Source organism: Perissodus microlepis, chromosome 23, assembly GCF_051167445.1.
Source record: "Perissodus microlepis isolate ML-2025 ecotype Zambia chromosome 23, ASM5116744v1, whole genome shotgun sequence".
Lineage (NCBI taxonomy): Eukaryota > Metazoa > Chordata > Actinopteri > Cichliformes > Cichlidae > Perissodus > Perissodus microlepis.
In genome coordinates, this window is record NC_140482.1 from 139264 (window position 1) to 159814 (window position 20551).

A 20551-nucleotide genomic window follows, 5' to 3' on the forward strand; every position below is an offset into this window, starting at 1 on the left:
CACACCTTGCAAATGTGCTTATAAATAGTTGGCACTTGGTCTTTTGAAGGTCATAAGCTTCGTCCGGCGTGATGGTCCGGACTGATATATTGCAGGTATTGACTTTGAGTGCAGAGGGCTAAATGCAAACACGCTTACACACACATAGGATATGATTAGAATAAGTCCCTGGGACATTCTGAATATTCTAAACCAATTCTGAATCACCAGAAGGTCAGTAGATAACAACAGTAGATTATTAGGGCTAGGCAGAGAGGTGTTTTGGTTTTCTGTCTCTTACAGAGAAAGGAACAGACACCAGACGAGGTCACAGATATACGAGGATCCTTCGCAGCAGAGGCAGACACAGTGACTGCCGAGACACCAACTGGGTCCAAGTGTCATGGTGTTTGGGCTCTGATTAGTCACCTCAAAAGGATGGATCCCATAAACACAGCAATAACCATGAATGGGTTGGCGGAGATCCAGGAACACCAGACCAACGAGGTTCGAGAGGCTCTTGGGCAAAAGGGGGACACGTTCCTGTTCCTTTTTCTGGGGAATACACGGGATACACAGGACCCGAGGATACAGATTGTTGTTTGACATCGGGGCAGAATAATCCCCTGATCTGTGCAACGACTGAAGGGTTGTCTAACCCCTGAGGTTAAAGAAAGAAGAGCAGTGGATCACCCAACTGGAAGACACTGGTGGCTGCAGCAATAAAATAAAGGCTAAAAGCTCCTCGGACAGAGGTTCTAGTCTGAGTACGTCTGAAGGGTATAAGGTAGCACCAAAATAAAGCTGTGGGAGAACTGGGGAGTGTCATCTGTACCTGCTACTGTTGGAATAATAGTTCTTCTTGCACCTGGACTGCGCAAACACAGAGGTCATCTCACATATGGTTCGTCCAACAGGGGGACAAAGGGCCTCAGGCGTAAGAAGAAATGAACCCGGCCGCATTGGACTACAGGGTGTAGGTGTGCTCTTTATTCTAAAGAGCACAAAAGGGGGAGTGTCAGATTATAATATTATTTTATGCCATGTTAGACCCTTAATTAAAGATGGTGAATTATTATGTAGTTTTAGTTTGCATTATTCTCCTGAATTAGAAGAAGGTGATAACTATTGCATTTGTTAAGCTGATTTGCATTACATTAGACTGCTGGTTTATTGTGAATGAATGATATTGTTTTATGATGCATTATACTGCTGAGTTATGAGAAATACTGTTTGCAGAAAGTCATCGCCTTATTTGTCTGATTAGAAGAGAACAGAACATACTGGAGTTTTCTGCCCCATCTCAGCAGGAGCAGATAAACAGGGAGCCAAGGTTGTAGCTTAGGCACTGTGTGAGAGAAAGAATGTGAATGTTTAGGCTTTTATGATTAGGTGGGGGCCACTAGAGGCTATAAGAGTTTGATCAATGCTCCACCATTTTGAGATCTGATGCTGTCTGCGTACGGTGTCCATCTCCCACGCGTGTGATCATTAAAATCATCGTTTGACTCAACCCGGCCGGACCAGTGTTGTTATTGTGGTTTTTCCTCTTGTATCCATCCCCAATATTTGAATCCGTAACACTCTCCTGTTACACTTTATGGACACCTGAGCTTCACCATGAGGGCCTGTCTTTATTCACTGAAATGCACTTTTATAATGAATTCACAGTAATCACTGACACCTTCAGAGCATTACATTCATTAAAGACGTCTTCTACACCTACTCTTCCAGACGACCGACACATACTTCAACCACTGCAGGTTAACCAGCCACTCATCAGTAAAGCAAAAACTAAATGTAAATGTCCTCATGTGGAAAAGACTGAAACACAACTCCCATATATCACTAATGTAACAGATCCATTTAGGGAGAGTGAGAACACTAGGCTGGATGTGTTTTAATGCAGGAACATTCATCATGTCTTGAGTTCAACAAATCATTTACATTTACATTTAATATGTGAGCTGGATGGTTACACGATACAATATGATTGTCAACAATAACTGCAATGAACGCTGGTTTGAGGGCGGAGTCAAGGAGGCCATTTACGTGAAAAGGGAAAGACCCTCTCTGAATCGAGGAGGGGGCCTAAGGGTACATCTGTCACCATCTTACAATGCTGTGATTGCAGCTGTTCTCCAACTCTCTGTGAATGGTACTCAAGACCATTGATCAGTGGTTGTTGATCAATGGTCATGAGAATTTGCATAATCATGATTAAGGAACTGACCTCCCAGCCCATTGTTCCTTCAGTCGGCTGGTTTCTCTGACTGAAAACGCTACGTCCAGAAGAACAGAATCAACTTTTGGAGATTTACTTCCCTGGATGATTGAGCACGCATCAAGACCTTTTAATCAGGCCAACAAATATCTTGTACTCAATTTTAGCAGCAGCCATTGTGACACTGATGATAAAACTTGTGTAAAAGTGCGAAGCTGTAAAAAAGTAATGATAAAAAAGCATTTTTGTAGCTGAATGTTACTGGATAGCTGTTTCATCTGTAACACATCAAAATAACCTGCTAAGGTTTAATAGGCTATAAGGAACACACTCACTTCCTGAGCCCTGGGCAATAAGAGACGTTTTGTGTTTTATAATTTATTGATATGTTTGATCCTTTCTGACCTGCGTTAATGGAGCCATTAGAGCACCATGTCCGCTACAATAGTTCTGTAGTTTGATGCTTGAGTCGTTGCAGACTTGTTGAAACTCCCTCACCCGTCAAAGCAGCGTCTTTGTTATTCGAGTCCAGCAGATGGCAGTGTTTCACTGTCTGACGGCTGTCTGAAGCTTCAGCTGGATTATCCGTTTGCTATGTTTGCCATGTTACAGTGGGGAGGAAAAACTCCCTTTTAACAGGAATATCTAGACATGAGTGATTACTGCAGTGGGGCACTATCTGTGCTATCTATAAGAAATGTTAGGGACAATAAAACTCTGAGGATCAGGGCTCCATTTCACTCCAGTGTTCAGTGGCATTTTAAGAGAGTGAATACCGACGCTAAATGTCTTTGTAAAGCAAAAGCACGTTGTTAGCCTTTACAGAGCAAAGCTATGGATCAATGTGCAGTGAAGAAAAATCGAGGTGGCCAGTCTGTCCTTTCCTAACCAATCACAGAGCTCCTTACATTGTTGCGCTGGAGAATAACTAAATATAATATAAATATAATATAAAGATGATATTGAAAATAATCTTTTGTAGAGTCACTACTTAGTGGGCAGAGGACAGTTATCACTTTGCTGGATGCTTTAAAGTCGCATGTTCTGTATTTGCTGTATGCAGATTAACAGGATATTAACAGATTAACAGCTTTCATTAGACTTCATATGATAATCAACAGTGAAGTGTTTCTCTTTCAGTGTTTATTCTTGCTCATTGAATGATCTCTGTTCAGATAATATGCTGCACTCATCTCATGTTTCTTTAAATACGGCATCACTTGTCCAGCTGTCAAACTCTGAAAGAGTTACAGTTTCACCACTGAGCACTTTGAACGGTTATTCTTTTATTTAAAAGTATTTATTTGAGCTGCATTTTCATCAATACGACAAAAACAGTGACTTCAACAAAAATGTATCTAAAAATATTTAGGGGGAAATGTTCCTACACCCCTCATGTAAATGTTACACCTCCAAAAGGGAGAAATAATCAGAATAAGGCGTAATCATTGTCTTGATAATAATGACCATGAAAATGAAACTAGGCCTACCTTTAGTTCAGCACACTCAGTGTTACATAAAGACATGCGAACATCCCATCATCCATTCTGGAGCCTACTTTTAAAAGAGCGAGCTGTTTATTCTGGCTGAGTAGCAAACAGAACCAACCATGAAAACCTAAACTGGGAAAACACTCGGAAACCTTGAACACTGGGAATATGGAGACACAGGGGGTAGGTGAACAGACACTCTGACAAAGGACAGAGGAAAACAGAGACAATATATATAAGACAAGAAGTAACACAGACACCCTTTTCGGTGACAAAAAAGAGAAAATATCCAGTGAAAGGCAGTTCTCTTGGAAAAACTGCCTTATTGATGTCAACGGTCAGAGAAAAATGTCTGATAGGAAGGCAACCGTAGCTCATACAACCATTTGTTGCAACCAAAGAATGCAGAAGAGCGTTTTGGTCAGCTAAGAACAGGAAATTGAAGCTACAGTTCTCAAAATTTGACATGAGTAGATTGGATAAATGTTGCCTGGTCTGATGAGTTTGATTTCTGCTCTGACATGCAGATGGTCGGGTCAGAATTTGGCATAAATAGCATGAAAGGATGGATCCATGCTGCCTCATGTCAGCTGTGCAGACTAGTGGTGGTGGTGTCACTGTGGGGGGGAGGGGGGGTATTTTCTTGCTGAAACGTTACATAGTGTGTGTGTGTGTGTGTGTGTGTGTGAGAGAGAGAGAGAGAGTGAGAGATAGTAAGAGAGAGCTTGAGAGACGCTGAGCTTTATTCAAAGTGATTTGAAACAAACTGCAGCAATAAGGGCAAACTAGTGCACAGTTATGTTTACGTGAGCGTTATTTTGTATGCATTTGACAGTTCCATAACTGTGAGAATACATTGATAGCATTTAACTCTAGTAACAGGCATTTGTATCAGTAAGCATGAAAAAGTAGGGAAAAGAACTAGTATGTAAGCACTGACTAGTACTGTAAAGTATATGTGTATATAGGGCAATCGTGGCTCAAGAGTTCGCAGTTCATCCTGTAATTGGAAGATTGCCAGATTGAGCCCCGCCTCCGACAGTCTCGGTCGTTGTGTCCCTGGGCAAGACACTTCACCCGTTGCCTACTGGTGGTGGTCAGAGGGCCCGGTGGCGCCAGTGTCCGGCAGCCTCGCCTCTGTCAGTGCGCCCCAGGGCAGCTGTGGCTACAATGTAGCTGCCATCACCAGTGTGTGAATGTGTGAATGACTGAATGTAGTGTAAAGCTCTTTGGGGTCCTTGGGGACTAAGTAAAGCGCTGTACAAATACAGGCCATTTACTGTGCGTGTGTTTATGCTCAAGTGTATGAATAAATTAGTCAGTTTTAAACAGTTGCAATTTAAACAGTAGAAGAGTGGCACTATATTTATATATTTATAAAGAATTTCAAACAACAATTAATTGATGCTCAAAGCAGGTTTATTTAATTAATATTCAGATTTCCAATTAGTTCCGAATTCATTCAGCAGCAAATCACATCACCAGTCACTTCAAGGCTGTATGTATTATTGTAAGGTAGACCCTACAATAATACATACAGAGAACCCAACAATCATATGACCCCCTATGAGCAAGCACTTTGGCGACAGTGGGAAGGAAAAACTCCCTTTTTACAGGAAGAAACCTCCAGCAGAACCAGGCTCAGGTTGGGGCGGCCATCTGCTGCGACCGGTTGGGGTGAGAGAAGGAAGACGTTTGTTGTAGGTCTGATTGAAGGACTGATGTGATGGTAAGTTGTCTGCTGCTCCGCTTTGAATATTGAGAGATTAGTTGATGGATTTCAAGCCAAATTGTGCCCAAGTTTAAGACCATATTCATTGGTTGTTTTTGTTGATGTTATTGTTTTGGGCTTTTTTTCCACAAGAATTTCTAGCTCCCCTAGAATTCTGGCCACCCAAACGATGATTGCTGCTGAGAGAGCACAAGGTTTTGTCCCCCTGTGTTATTCATATCAGTGCAGGGGGTTCTCCTTGAGAGGCGAGGGTCGAAAAAGGGATGCTTCAGAACCTCCGAGGGTGTTATGCGCTGATTTGCATCCAAGGCCAACATTTCTTTGATTAGCCTTACAAATAATGATTGGCCGTTTTCCGGTCCTCGCCTAACCTTCAGCAGTTGTTCGAGGTCATCGAGACGCTTAAGTTTTATCCATCGAGTTTCCTTGGATCGATAATCTGTCTCGTATTGAAATTGTTCTTGGGTCTTAAATGTCCAGCGCTGTTCGTTGTAGTTATCCTCGATGAAATAGCAGTCAGTGTAGAAGCCAGACTTTAGAAGATGATCTGGTAGCTGACCCTGAGTTTCAATTATGAATTTCAAAACATCATAATCGTCTTCCCCAGGATAGAGAGGCACCCCTGTAGCAAGCTCCACAGCTACCAGCCCCAGAGACCACATGTCAATTGCTTCATCGTATGGAATGCCAAGCATAACCTCAGGTGCACAATAACCAACCGTCCCCACACGGTCACCAGGAATCACTGCAGAAGCAGGACATGCGAGGCCAAAGTCTATGAGTTTGACTTTGACGGGAGACTCACTGCGGTTCACAACCATGATGTTTCCAGGTTTGAGGTCAGCATGCACTATTCCCACAGAACCCAGGTGGAACAGAGCATTTGCGAGCTGATGCAAAATTGGCCTGATTTCTCTCATTGGGAGACCTCGGTTATTCCGGTCCCCAATGTAGTCCCACAGGCTTTGGTCGAGGAGTTCGAAATTCAAGCAAATGCGCTCTCCATCGAGGAAATAGCCGTTCCATTTGACAATGTTGCACCTGTCTGGATCCAAGCGTCGTAGCTGCTCCAGGATGAAAATTTCCAGTTTTGCCTGGAGCAGAATTTCAGGGTCGCTCTTGTTGACTTTAATAGCAACAGTTTGGTTCTTTTTTGTATCGCGACATCTGGTTACCAAACCAAAGCCTCCTTCTCCAAGGAAGGCCTCTACCACGTGGTGATCTCCTAAAATGGTCCCTTCCGTTATTTGAAGATCATCTTCAGAGGCAGATGGGTTGGCTGAGGTGTTGATGTCTCCTTTTTGAGGAAATTCAACTGAGTTTTGGAAACTGCAGCTGAATTTTTGCGATCCCTGACTTTTCCAGCTTGAAGGCTGCTGAGAGAGCACAAGGAGTTCTCCCCCTGTACTATTCATGTCAGTGCAGGGGGTTCTCCTTGAGAGGCGAGGGTCGAAAAAGGGATGCTTCAGAACCTCCGAGGGTGTTATGCGCCGATTTGCATCCAAGGCCAACATTTCTTTGATTAGCCTTACAAATAATGTTTGGCCATTTTCCGGTCCTCGCCTAACTCTCAGCAGTTGTTCGAGGTCATCGAGACACTTAAGTTTTATCGATCGAGTTTCCTTGGATCGATAATCTGTCTCGTACTGAAATTGTTCTGGGGTCTTAAATGTCCAGCGCTGTTCGTTGTAGTTATCCTCGATGAAATAGCAGTCAGTGTACAAGCCAGACTCTAGAAGATGATCTGGTAGCTGACCCTGAGTTTCAATTATGAATTTCAAAACATCATAATCGTCTTCCCCAGGATAGAGAGGCACCCCTGTAGCAAGCTCCACAGCTACCAGCCCCAGAGACCACATGTCAATTGCTTCATCATATGAAGTGCCAAGCATAATCTCAGGGGCACAATAACCAATTGTCCCCACAGCACCACCAGGAATCACTGCAGAAGCAGGACATGCGATGCCAAAGTCTATAAGTTTGACTTTGACAGGAGACTCACTGCGGTTCACAACCATGATGTTGACAGGTTTGAGGTCAGCATGAACTATTCCCACAGAACCCAGGTGGAACAGAGCATTTGCGAGCTGATGCAAAATTGGCCTGATTTCTCTCATTGGGAGACCTTGGTTATTCCGGTCCCCTATGTAGTCTGACAGGCTTTGGTCGAGGAGTTCGAAATTCAAGCAAATGCGCTCTCCATCGAGGAAATAGCCGTTCCATTCGACAATGTTGCACCTGTCTGGATCCAAGCGTCGTAGCTGCTCCAGGATGAAAAGTTCCAGTTTTGCCTGGAGCAGAATTTCAGGGTCGCTTTTGTTGACTTTGATAGCAACAGTTTGGTTCTTTTTTGTATCGCGACATTTCGTTACGACACCAAAGCTTCCTTCTCCAAGGAAAGCCTCCACCACGTGGTGATCTCCCAAAATGGTCCCTTTAGATATTTCAAGCTCATCTGAGCCGAAGGATGGGTTGGCTGACATGGTGTAATGTGTCTGTTTGCGCTGTAAATTGGTGAGAAACAAAACTGAACTTGTTTTGGTTTCTCCTGTAAATTGCTCTCAAAACTTCTCGAAAGGGTTTTAGTTGCTGCAGGTCAACGTCCGTTAAGCATAAAGTAACAGGTGAGCGCTCCTATTTATGGGTTTTGGGATCAAAGAAAAGTTATGACGTCAGAAAAGATCGAAGCAAAGTTACCACTCAAAAGCGATCGAAGCATTCTAATATGTGCGCATGCGCACATATTAGAAGCGATCGAAGCGATTCTAATATGTGCGCATGCGCACACACGTGCTTGTTTGTGTAATATTGTTCACACTAAATTTGACCCTAATCAATTTAATATCAGTCAATCAAAGAAAATGTCAGTTTTGGAAAATTTTAAAATGACATAACTGACAGTTAAAACATTTTTTGTTCATGTATTTGTATTGTTTTCGGGGTTTTTTGCATACCATGTCAAGCTTTTCTGTATATAGTCATGTCGTAGATTTCGGAGCAAACAAGAAATTGAATTGGATTTTAATATTGCAGTGCTTGGATTTCGGATTTGGTGCTTAAAACTTCTTGAAACTGTAACCGTATTTCATTCACCACAAATAACTATCGGATTGAATAGTTTCTTATCAGATAGAGAAATAAAATGAGTCGCAAAGTCTAAAAGCAACATTTCTCTGCCTGGGCTGTACCTCTGCACGTTAGTCTGTTTCAATGTGTGACCCCCCACCCCCTCCCTGATCAGTCGGGGGTGAGTGCACTAATGTGCCTGGAGGCCGTTTTAATGAGTGTTTGCTGGAAAACGAAAAATACAAGAAGGATTTGTACGTTTTCACAACGGGGGAGTTGCGTAAGTACTAGTAAATAATTTTCTCGAGTGTGTACGTTACACATGTTATTTTTAAAAAATTATATTATTATTTTGCTAGCTAGCAAACTCGCGGGATAAAGGATTGAAGTGCACTCAGTGCGATACAATACGGTGCCGCTATTCTAACAGTTAGTTATTGCAGGGTAACTTGTAGAATATGCTGTGAATTTAACCAAGATTACACAGCAGTAGCAGTAATACGAGTTACTTCCCTCAAGTGAAAGCGTTAAACGTTAGCCCGATGCTTAACTAGCCAACGTCAGGCTTTCTGATTGAAGGCTAAAAGCGACGTTGTCACCAAGTAAACAGAATATTGATGATATTTTTGTGTATTGCTGCAGCTTTTTCAAGTATTAACCTGGTGTCTTTGGGAACACCTTAGGGGGAAATGACGGTAATATGACTGAACCATATGGGAACAAAGAATAGGCACTTTTTTGTGCTACCGAAGTTTCCTCCTTTCATTCAAAATCTGTTTATCATTAAACAATTTAAACATAATGGCTTCAAGCTCACATTGAGGCCTGTGGGGCACTATCAGCCACTGAGACAGTAGACAAGTGACTATTTCACACTTTAAGGCTGCCTGTTTATTTAAGGGAGATGAACAGTACATTATAACTGTACATAATAATATCAATGATGATAGATTAAATAAATAGGTTTTTGAAAGACGCTTGTGCATTTTTAAAGTCTAAAGTGTTGAATTGATCTGAGTATGTCATCTGTTCAAAGCCTCTCCCAGTCAGTGCTGTTCTCTATGCCTGTCTTACTCTACATGATGTTATTAGCACAAACACTTTAAAGGTGATAATTAGGTCTACAACAATAACACAGACTGCAATGTAGTTAAGCGTCTTACAGTTAGTTTTGAATGAATGAACTTAAAAAACAACACAAGCAAAGATCTGTCTCCTCCTGTTTTTTGTGTCACATAAGAAAGAAGCATCAATATCTGATGAGAAGACTTATTCATTTGGCCTTTCACGTGGTCTTACTCAGGTGATGCGAAGTGAAATATGCATCCTTTTTATGGTAATGTGCTGGAAAAGTTTGAAAATGGACATTAAACGTGCTTACAAAGTGCTTGAATTTGACCCTGAAAGGTGTATGAACCCAGAAAAAGTCACACTTGGACTAAAAAAATCTCATAGCAAGTTAATCATATTCAATTGATTTGATGCTTTCAGCACAAAATTTAGCCACACAGTCAGGACAGCGTCTGATTTACCTTCATCGGTAAACGTGTTTATGCAGTACATAGTAACAGTGTGGCTGAGTCCTCTGGTTCAAATCAGTTCCAGTACATTTGGAGATGTAAGTCTTAACCTTTCACATGCATCGGGAAGGAAAATACAACCAACATTTAAATGTCTTAATTCAATTTATTTTAAGTGTCTTAATGAGCTGCTGCATGTGAAAGTTAGCAACCGTTGATTTTACTGGCCAACAGTTACTCAGTGTTAGCTCATTACTCTTTACTCTGAGTTGTTGGAAGAAAGCTTGTCTGTTGTTGGTTAATCTGATTCCTGAGCGCTTGTGTTTGTGCTCAGCCAAAGATGTTGTTTTTTTAAATGATGAAGCAGCTCCGCTCTCTATAGTATTTATTTGTTGGAGGGAATGTGTTTTGATCATCCTCATGTTCATTTCCAACATGATATTCTTATTCTTGGACTCTACTAGAGTAGCTTTGCATGCTTCTTTATCTTAAACGAAGCTCCTCTTTTTCTCCTCTGCCTGAAAAACAGGGGTTGTGGCTTTAAGCTAACTTTACTCTTATTGGTTGATATTAAAAAGACTTGCTATTAATGATCAAGGCTTTTTTAATATCATGGATCGGGTGTTCTTTTTATTCATGCTTTTTTCTGGGGTCTATGATGGATATTTTTGCATAAATTAAGATCTGATTAAAAATATTAGTCTCACACGTTGCATTAATTTCATTCAAAAGTGAGTCAGGTAGGTGTTAAGTAGAAATACAGCAGAATAGTGAAATTAATCTTGTATTTATCGTCTAATCTTGATCACATGTTCAGCGCTCGTAAAAATATATTTGGAAAACAAAAATATTTGTGCTTATTATTTCGTTTATTTATTACAGAGGAAAAAAACATGACACTCTTCCTCACCACTTCCATTCAACCTCTTTCCTCAGGACTCATTTTAAGCTGCGTACAGAAGGATTCAATCAGTCTGCAGAACACACACATGCATCTGCTTCAGTGGCAATGAATGAAAACATCTGGCTGTGTTATCATGCATACTGAAATAGGAAAATAAAGTAAGATGAATGAGTTGAGCGCTCTGAGCTGGATGTCTTTCTGAAGTACAACTCTCCTGCCTCTGAGCTTCATGTGAAATGTCTTTACTTGCTCAAATTTAATCTCGTAAAAGTCGATCAGAAAACTTATGAAAGCGTGTCTAACTTCCTGGGATCTAACTCATTTTAGATATTTGTTTCTATGTGCTGCGTGTGTTATTTGTTATTCAGATGTGAAGTTTAAAAAGGTTTAGCTGAGTCTTCATTTAATAAATGTTATTTCTGGGGTTTTGTTTTGCTTGCTAATCGTCGATACTGTGACGGTGTGTCACTGTACAGATCCTCCAGGGAAAATGTTTTTGTTTTTTCACATTTTGACTGTTGTGATTCATTATTTCCACCTTTCAATCTTTCCCGTTTCATTATCTAACACACACATTATTCTCTCCCACTGCGCTCCGACTTTTTAATTCTTTCAAAAAAACATTTGATCTGCACAGTACTGCCGAAGTGCAGCGATACATTGTGAAGTGCACATTTCCATTTCTCATACAGTACCGAGCAAAAGTCTTGAACCACCCCCTTATTTTTTCATGTTTTGCCAGGTCAGTCTGTGTTAACGGTGTTATTAACTGCATTCTTCAACTAAAGAAGTGAGAACAAATGATGTGGGGTCTTGTTTTTTTGCAATAGGCTGCAAGTAAATGTGTAAAGATACAATTTCAAATTGGTTCTTTGTTAAGTTTTCTGGTCCTTTCCGTGACTTAGGTGTCTGTTTATGTTTGAATGTTTCAGAGATTAGTGTGAAGGGTCTTAACAGACAAAAACTGGTCAAATACAAGCCCTGGATTAAAAATCAGAAACACTTTAAAAAGCCTGGAGAGCTATTCCTTAATACCACTTTAAAGATTACAGGGAAGTCCGGATCCCTGGAAGCAAATGAGGGATGGCTCAAGACTTTTGCACAGTGCTGTACATGTCATGTTCCCTGTTTTATAGCTCAGCTCAAACTGACACGTTCTCACTAACTGCTTCTCATTTTCTCCACAGTAAACTTTGACCACTTCCAGATACTGCGGGCCATCGGGAAAGGAAGCTTTGGAAAGGTAATGCGGCCTCCATTTTTCACGCGACTTGTATATTGTTTGCCCTTAATTACCCACCACAGTCGTCATCTCTAAAGAATCGGTGCAAGCGAAGCGAAATGTGCTGGGATTACACTTTAGTTCTCGTGTGCTGCTGTTATTTAATAACAGTTATAAATGCAGCTTATGTAATTATTTCTATAAAGTCAGTTAGAGGAGAGCCGATTTATATTTCATCTCACTCAATCTAGGTGGGAATTTTGACCCCACGTCTCAATTTAATTACACAGCAGCAAAATTCTGCGGCTCTATTTGTCATCGCGCTCAACGGTTGGGCTGAAGGCAGGAGGAGAACTTAGTGTGTGTGTGTGTGTGTGTGTGTTTGTGTGCGCTGCATTTTGTGAGACCAAATTACCCACAGCTCTTTTCAACCTTGTCACAGGTGCCAAAATCACCGCTGGTGGCCATTGTTGATAAAACCGTCATTTTGGATTAACTTGTGGGCCATTTTCTTTCACCTCCTGCCGAAGAATTCCTTTGTGTACACATTGAACGTCTGGATGAGACTTCAGTAATGAATTCAGGACTGTGTGTGTGTGAGATACACAATTGGGGCTCCAGAGATTGGAATAGTTTACCTTCATTTTAAATATCACTGCCCTGTGCACATTGTCGGCTTTAAAATTCAAACTTAAAGAGTTTGTAAGTAAACTGGCTGAGATGAGACAGACGATGCACCGGGTCCTCGTCTGAGTGCTGGCTTTCAGTTGTGCTGTCTCTCTTCCCCAGCCATGCACACACAGACACTGTGCTACACTTACACAGTGAGACAGATGCTCACAGAGACGTCCAGATACATTTTGTCCTTGCTGGAGGTCATCTTGTGTGTGTTTTTTGGCCCACTGTGGCCTCACACCGAGCTCCTGCTGTTTTTTGAACACTTTAACAGCTAACAACTTTTAGCTTCCTGTTGAACACACTTAAGGGGGGGGGGGTAGGAGGTAATAAATCAAGTTTGATTATCCTAATGTATAGCTGTCTTTATGTTAAGGATTAAAATAAAATTCACAAGAGGAAGGTGTTGGTGTGTGTGGTTGGGAGATGCTTGAGCATCTTTATCTTCAGCACGCCCTGAACTCTCTTAGGCACATTTCTTTGGAATTCCTTTAAGTAGTCTTCAGGAATAGTTCTCTGGGCTTCTTTAAGGACATTCAGAGCTCTTCTTTCGATATTAGCTGCCTTTTTGTTCCATTCTCTGCCGAGATGATCCCACACGGCTCAGGTCAGTCCATGAATGATGGTGTTTCGATGTGTTTAGTAAGCTGCTGCCGATCAGACGCTTTCCAGATGGTATTGCATGGTGCATCAAAGTCTGGTGGTACTTTTCATAATTTCATCAATTTTGACGAAATCCCCAACACCCTGGCTGAAATGCAGACCCAAACTATGACAGAGCTGTACAGTAGTTTACAGGTGGTTGTAGACATATTACCAGCAATTTGAACCAGAAATGTCAAATTTTGGTTCATCACTCCACCAGACCTGCTGCCACTGATTTTCAGTCCAGTTCTTGTGTAATTTGGCATCCCTCAGCCTTTTCTCCCTGTTCCCTTCCTTAATAATGGCTTCTTGACAGCCACCCTTCACTGACACCATGAGATGAGGCTTTGGGTAACACTAGATGGATCAACTGAAGGACCAAGTGCATCTTTCAGGTCCTGTGTCAGGTGTTTGCTGAATTTTTTTTGACATGACTTTCAGGTACTGTTCCTCCACTGTAGATAGATTTTTCAGCCTGTCCCCTTTTTTTCTGTCTCCTACTTTCCCAATCCAAAGAAATTAAATGGTGTGTTTCTGTGACAGGTTGCTAGTAACAAAGTACCTAAAGATAAAATTTAAAATTGGTTCTTTGCTAAATTGTGTGTTTTGTATTGTATTTGACAACTCGGGTTTGTCCCCTTGAGTTAGGTTAAGTGGTTTAACCCCCCCAAAAAACAAAAATATCGCTCTGAAAGTGATCAGGTACAAGGACTGGACTGAAAATGGGTGAAAAAGCAGTTAATGTCCAAAGAAAAACTTTAAATGACCTTCAGAAAGTCTAAAGAAAGGAAGAAGAAGAACATCTGGCTCAGTACAGGCAAAATATAAAGAACCGAGGAGAGGCTCAAGACTTATTCACAGATAATCAATCAAATTAATCAAGCGTCATCTGGAAGCAGCCTCCTGGCTGTAAGAGCGTCTCGTTTTTGTCTCATTAACTGTCTGGTGGCGCTCACAGTAGTCTGCTGTGACGGGGTCCTCGAGGACTAATGTTACAGGGAAATCATTAGGAAAGTGCTTTGGACTGAGCTTTACTGAAATCTCAGTTTTCCCCCTGTCGGAGAGCTCCACCACCTCCACCCCCCCTCCTCCTCCTCCTCCTATTCCTTCTTTTTAAACGTCAGTACAGGTACCGTCTCCCTCCCATCCCTGTATTTTTGTTACATAGTACTTAGTGGCTGTGCTCACTGTTCAATTCAAGTTGGTTTAAGAGAGATGGTAGTTTAAAAAACACAAAAACAAGCTGTTTTGGTAAAGCAATATATATGATTATTAAAGATAAAATATAGTGTTAATTTTGTTTGAGTTCCTGCCGTCTCTCTTTACTTCTCACTCTGTTTTGAAGCATCTGCCTTCCAGCAGATGGGGGAGACTGTAATGGCAGCTGCTTTCCAGGAGGATGTAGCTCATCTGTATCATGACTGCTCTCTCTTTTCCTCTCTAACTTTTCCCTGTGTGCATCAGACTTTCGCCCCCCTCTTCTTTGTCACTCCAATGTTCTCAGCTCAGGCTGCATAGGAAGCTGGCATTTCTCTTGCCGGGCTTATTAAAGCCTGTGCTTTAGAGCTCTGGAGGGGGGCTAACACTCGAGGGGGACATGACAGTCATTGGCAGTGACAGCAGTTTAGTGACAGCTTCCTAATGTCAACAGTCACATGGACAGGTAAACATCTAAACGGATAGAAGAGAGGTGGATGGAGAGAGACAGGGAAGGTCAGAAGTTGTGGATGAACTCAGCGTGCGGTTCCTGCGTCTTCTTTCCCTGCGCCGTGCAGCTGCTTCAGTGGGAATAAAGCCTCATTAGGATGGAAATGGGAAGGCAGACTAACAGAGACGGCTGCTGGAAATGAGTGGGAGTAAAAACGAGATGGAGATGAGGGAGTAGATGATCAAGCCTTCAACGTTTTCAACTTTGTTTTCTTTTTTTTAACATCCGTTGGGCTCCCAGACGGCCAATCAGTCCTTCTGTCTCTAAAGACTGACAGTAGCTGCTTTTTACTTCTCATCCCTCCCTTCTTTGCACCTCTCAAAACCAACTCTCGTCTTTACTTAGATGAAAGTTGGTTTTGCAGAGTTAATCTTGCAGCATTTTTGCAGCTGAATATTTTAAATTACAGTTAACTTTACTTTTTGGCTGTTTCACCTGTAAGACATTAAAATAACATGCTAAGGTTTAATAGTCTATAAGGAATACACTCTGAGCCCTGGGCAGTGTTGTGCTAATAAGAGAAGGTTTGTGTGTGCAGTGAAACAGTAATTTTTTGTATTTCACAATTTATTGATATGTTTGATCCTTTCTGACCTGCGTTAATGGAGCCATTAGAGCACCATGTCCGCTCTAATAGTTCTGTAGTTTGATGCTTGAGTCGTTGCAGACTTGTTGAAACTCCCTCACCCGTCAAAGCAGCGTCTGTGTTATTCGAGTCCAGCAGGTGGCAGTGTTTCACTGTCATATGACGGCTGTCTGAAGCTTCAGTATGATTGTTCGTTTAAATTAGATCGTTGTATAGAATAGTTTGTGTTTGCTAGGTTTGCTTGTTAGGAACAATAAAACTCTGAGGATCAGGGCTCCATTTCACTCCAGCGTCCAGTGGCATTTTAAAAGAGTAAATGTCTTTGTAAAGCAAAAGCACTTTGTTAGCCTTTACAGAGCAAAGCTATGGATCAATGTGCAGTGAAGAAAAATCGAGGTGGCCAGTCTGTCCTTTCCTAACCAATCACAGAGCTCCTTACATTGTTGCGCTGGAGAATAACTAAATATAATATAAATATAATATAAAGATGATATTGAAAATAATCTTTTGTAGAGTCACTACTTAGTGGGCAGAGGACAGTTATCACTTTGCTGGATGCTTTAAAGTCGCATGTTCTGTATTTGCTGTATGCAGATTAACAGGATATTAACAGATTAACAGCTTTCATTAGACTTCATATGATAATCAACAGTGAAGTGTTTCTCTTTCAGTGTTTATTCTTGCTCATTGAATGATCTCTGTTCAGATAATATGCTGCACTCATCTCATGTTTCTTTAAATACGGCATCACTTGTCCAGCTGTCAAACTCTGAAAGAGTTACAGTTTCACCACTGAGCACTTTGAACGGTTATTCTTTTATTTAAAAGCATTTATTTGAGCTGCATTATCATCAATACGACAAAAACAGTGACTTCAACAAAAATGTATCTAAAAATATTTAGGGGGAAATGTTCCTACACCCCTCATGTAAATGTTACACCTCCAAAAGGGAGAAATAATCAGAATAAGGCGTAATCATTGTCTTGATAATAATGACCATGAAAATGAAACTAGGCCTACCTTTAGTTCAGCACACTCAGTGTTACATAAAGACATGCGAACATCCCATCATCCATTCTGGAGCCTACTTTTAAAAGAGCGAGCTGTTTATTCTGGCTGAGTAGCAAACAGAACCAACCATGAAAACCTAAACTGGGAAAACACTCGGAAACCTTGAACACTGGGAACATGGAGACACAGGGGGTAGGTGAACAGACACTCTGACAAAGGACAGAGGATAACAGAGACAATATATATAAGACAAGAAGTAACACAGACACCCTTTTCGGTGACAAAAAAGAGAAAATATCCAGTGAAAGGCAGTTCTCTTGGAAAAACTGCCTTATTGAGAGGAAAACAGAGACAATATATACACTGAGGGGTGATCAGGGAAGTGGAAAAACATGGGAACACAGACTAGGATTATCAAAATAAGACAAGAAGTAGCCCGAACACAGAGACTGAGATAAGGACGCATAAGCTTGACACTAGGATGGAAATAAACAAACATGCGACCACACGACGGACTGGGGAGACAAGGACAACACACAAAGAGAGGGACACTGGAAACAGGTAAAGGAGACAAAACCCAGAGACAGCACTAAGACACAAAGAGAGGGAGAGACAAGACGGGCTGGGGACACTAAGGGGACGCTGAAGACAGAACACAGAGACGAACTCTATGACAGACGTTACGTGACAACAAGACTGACATCCACAGGAGACACAGAAAAAACAATAATCAGAAAATTCACGAATGCAGGAAAAGTAAACTAGGAAACTTCAGTTACTATAAGAACACAACAATAATGATTAAGCAACATTCAAAAGTCCATCAACACAAAACACTGAGACAAAGACCCAGAACCATGACAAACAGACACTGACAGTGTTCTTGTTAATGCTCATCCTCCTCTGGATCTTATTTAGTTAGCTAAAGTGGACTGCAGTCTTTCCTTTTTTTTGTGTGTCCCGTTTGGATCTTTAGCCATCAGAATTGTTGTCTTAAGGCCAAGAAAGATGCCAAGAAAGATGCCAAGCGGATTTATTTTACCAAGTGGATCATCATGGCCTTGCCATATTGGTCCATTTGATTGACCTTTATTATAATTATGAATTTATTTTATTTTCGGTTGCTACAAACGGGACAGACATGACTGGGGGATAGGACAGGGAGAAAGAATGAAAGAAAGAGAGGGAGAGAAAGAAAACCAAAGGGGAGAAGAGACGGTGAGAAAGGAAAAGAAAAAACAAACAAACAAACAAAACACCTGGATCACCTGTATGGAGAAAAAAAACAGAAGAGAAAGCAAACAACAAAGAGCAACATAATAAAAAACAGCACCATCACAATAAACTAGCTAGCAGTAGATAACAGTAGATACTAAATAATAAACGATATTGTGCAGCACGCAAGATAGACAGCGCACAATGTGCTTTGAGGCAGCAGCCAAGAAAGGTGTAGTCCGCGTCTCTGAACACCCGTGTGTACACCTGTGTGCATACCTGTGTGGATCAGCATGCTTGTATTCCAAAGGTTTCTCCATGTAACGATCTGCTAGGGAGTGTGGGGAGCCATAGCCCCGTCCACCAGGGTATGAAGCAGGTATGGAGGAGATCCAGGCCCCAGATATCCAGAGGCCCCAGAGTACAAGGACCCGAGGAGGACCACCAAAGGGGGGGGGGGAACCGTGCTGGGAAGAGCTGAGTAGAGCCCCAAAGGAGAGGTCACCCTGCAGCTACGGAGCAGAGGCCAGAGGGGGTTGCAGTGGCGTGCCCGCGGGCTCTGCCGGCAGCCAGCTGTGCCAGAGAGGACCGAGCTTCAGGGCCAGAGGCCTGAGGGCATCCCACCCCCCGGAAGGAGCCCAGCCGGGCCACAGGCGCCCGGCCCCGCCAATCGGCCACCAGGAGTGAGCCGGTACATGCATGAGCGCCCAGCCCCAGACGACAAGGACCACCAACACACCAACGTCTGAGGGCATCAGCCACCGGCAGGGAGTGTGGTGAGGGGAGATAGGCCTCCGTACTTTAGAGGGCCTGAGATGTACCCAGAGAGGTTGAGTCTAAGACCCAAACTGACATATAGACACAGACAAACAGGCACACGCGGACACAGACGTGCATTCCCACCCCCATATGCACAACCAAATACTCGGCACTCACCCAACGTGTAGACAGACACAAATAGACACCGCACAGACAGTCGCACTCCCCAAACATACTCTATATCCCAGGTCCAGGTACCCCCGCCCCCAGAGGGGCAAGCCGCACCTAGACCCAGGAGATGTAACCCTTGTCTCTGGGGTGGAGGCAAGCGGACCACCTCCTTATCTGCAGTAGCAGGGAGGCCCCGCATCCCAGACCCCAGTCTGACGGCCAGCACCTCCTCCCAGCCCCCCAGCCCTGACGGCTAACAGAACCGGGGTGAGTGAAGACCTCAAACCTCCCTACGCCCGCTCATATGTAGTGTTGCTGTGTGCTGTTCTAAAGTGCATTTAAAACTCAGGAGAGCATGGTACTAGCTTCCTCTCAGAGAGCAGCACGGCTCCTCCCGAAAACCCTTAGTGTCTAAATGCATTTAAAATTGAGGGTAGGGCACCAGCGCCAGAGGTGGGTTGGAATTGACTATGTGCACGAGACAATGCTAACTTCCTGGTTTGAGACCGGATGTGGGGTTGTGCATTTCCGGTAGCTTTACTTTGCGGTCAATCGCTACTGTGAAGATATACTCCAAAATCATGTCCAAAACTCGAAAACGGAAAGATTGCGTTAAGTTACAAAGAACAGAAGGTGGGAACACTCACCGCTGTTGTGTCATAAAAAATCTAATGATCAATTTTGACGTTTAAAGCGTTTAGATCGATCAGTTGTTTACATCACTCAACACAAGCAGAACTGCATTACTGCAGCAGAAGACACATCGTCCACATTCAGAAGCACATCTCTGTATAGTGACTGGTCTTATGATTTAAACAGGCAAATGTTCAGCATTCAAACTACAGGTGAAGAATAGTCAAACCAGATGTTTCCCCTGTTATGTCGATATCAGCTAGTCAAGTACACACCTACACAGCATGTTAACAAACCGTGAAAAAAGCCACACAAAAAATGAATGATTGCTGGTAACGGTTTCTATACATTAGTATTTACGAAGGGTATGTTGTGACTTGCCTTCAAAATTACAGCGGTCCCTCGCTATAACGCGGTTCACCTTTCACCTCGCTGTTTCGCGGATTTTTTAGTGCAAGTTTGCATGCTTTTTTTTACGTCACATTGTGTCCTGCGTCCTGATCGCTGCAGACGATCTCCTCCGTGACGTCTCTCCTGTACAGTACAGAATCGCTGCATCGATCGCTAGCAGTGTGATTCTGAAGTGCAGTACTGTATGTCCACGAAACGTTTTGCACCGTCAAAAAATAAAATTGGCTACTTGATTTCACCTATCGCTGGTTATTTTTAGAACATAACACCTGCGATAAACGAGGGACAGCTGAGAAATCTAACATTTGAATCCCTTTTCTCTTTTGCTCTGAGTTGCGGGGGAAAAATATCGACAAGTCGATGAACATCATTTACAGATATATTGGGTAAATGCCCAAGACATCTATAGAAATGTAAATCGCCGCTTGATTCATTCATTTGCTTAACTTGTTTTGGACCGTAAACCAGGCGCGAATAGGACACCGGAAACAAAGCTCCCCACAGGAGTTTCCGCACCGGAAGTAGCATATGCTAACGTGCACATAGTCAATACAACGACCATCCTCTGGATGCTGTAAAACGTGCCCACCCCCAAGGGC

General features: G+C 42.4%; 1 protein-coding gene across 1 annotated transcript; it reads right to left on the reverse strand.

The window, feature by feature from the left end:
* Positions 1 to 5053: 5053 nt before the first annotated feature.
* Positions 5054 to 8066, reverse strand: LOC146360580 (uncharacterized). The gene has a single exon (XM_084921462.1). The coding sequence runs from the start codon at positions 7906 to 7908 to the stop codon at positions 5572 to 5574; it is 2337 nt and encodes a 778-aa protein (XP_084777588.1). The 5' UTR covers positions 7909 to 8066; the 3' UTR covers positions 5054 to 5571.
* Between the last annotated feature and the right edge of the window lie 12485 nt (positions 8067 to 20551).